General features: G+C 51.5%; 1 protein-coding gene across 1 annotated transcript; it reads left to right on the top strand.

Annotated features, from left to right (window-relative positions):
• Positions 1-419: 419 nt before the first annotated feature.
• PPTG_07716 (hypothetical protein) lies at positions 420-865 on the top strand (the record flags this gene model as incomplete). Its single annotated transcript, XM_008901990.1, has 2 exons — positions 420-759; positions 825-865. 2 exons carry the CDS (start codon positions 420-422, stop codon positions 863-865), a joined length of 381 nt encoding a protein of 126 aa, XP_008900238.1.
• Between the last annotated feature and the right edge of the window lie 36 nt (positions 866-901).

Below are 901 nucleotides of genomic sequence, written 5' to 3'. Positions count from 1 at the left end.
GTAGTTCCTATCAACTCTCGGTCGAGGTGAGCTGCATATAACTGCATGTAGAGCACCTGTACACACGCGCTAAACACCGCTACAAGATCGCGTACAGTGTCCATATTACGGAGACAGGCAACAAGAAAAACACGCACTGATCCGAAGTCCCGCGTCATATATCATTTACATCGGGTAATAAATTATTAAATGTAATATATCCCATTTCCCTTTTCACCTTCCAAATCCATAATATCTAGTTACTCAGGATGTCACTACATGCAGGTCATGATTGTATTCTTCTATACTCGACTTAATCACTTCCACTGTCCGAAGCTATCTGACCTTCTTCGTGCACATGCGCTTCGTGCCATTTTCCTTGACCGGGTGGCCAGCGTACCGACTTCCTGCCACATCCACCATTCCTAAAGTCGACGCGAATGGAGATCTGGACGCCGTGGGAGACCTCCCGCCATGCGCGTGAGCTCATAGGACCCAGGACGACGCAGCATGAGCCGGTACCGGAGGAGGACCCTCCGACCCTCACAGACACGTGGATCGGTCCCTTAACTTGCGTCCGCGTGGTGCGTCGCTCAAGACCAGACATGTGTGCCTTTCCCCACGTATGGGAGGCCATCGAGGCCTTTCTAGACTGCTCACCGAGCTGTACATTGACTCAAGCAGCAGTGTTTGGATCCATGAGATTACTACGCGGTATCTCGGCGCGATCAGAGGGAATGGGTACAATGGACGCGTTCTACAAGCAGGCGCAGTTCTCAGGTGCCATGCAGCACGCAGCAGCTCGAGGAGACTTGGAAATGATCCAATGGCTGTTGAATTTCCAGCCTGGAGGACTCGTAACGAGAGCAGTGGAGCAGGCGGCTAGGAATGGACAGTTACAGGTTCTTAGATGGCTTAAAGA

Source organism: Phytophthora parasitica, assembly GCF_000247585.1.
Source record: "Phytophthora parasitica INRA-310 unplaced genomic scaffold supercont2.12, whole genome shotgun sequence".
NCBI classification, from domain to species: domain Eukaryota; phylum Oomycota; class Peronosporomycetes; order Peronosporales; family Peronosporaceae; genus Phytophthora; species Phytophthora nicotianae.
The sequence above is the reverse complement of the archived record's forward strand: the minus strand, read 5'-3'. Positions and strand labels throughout refer to the sequence as shown.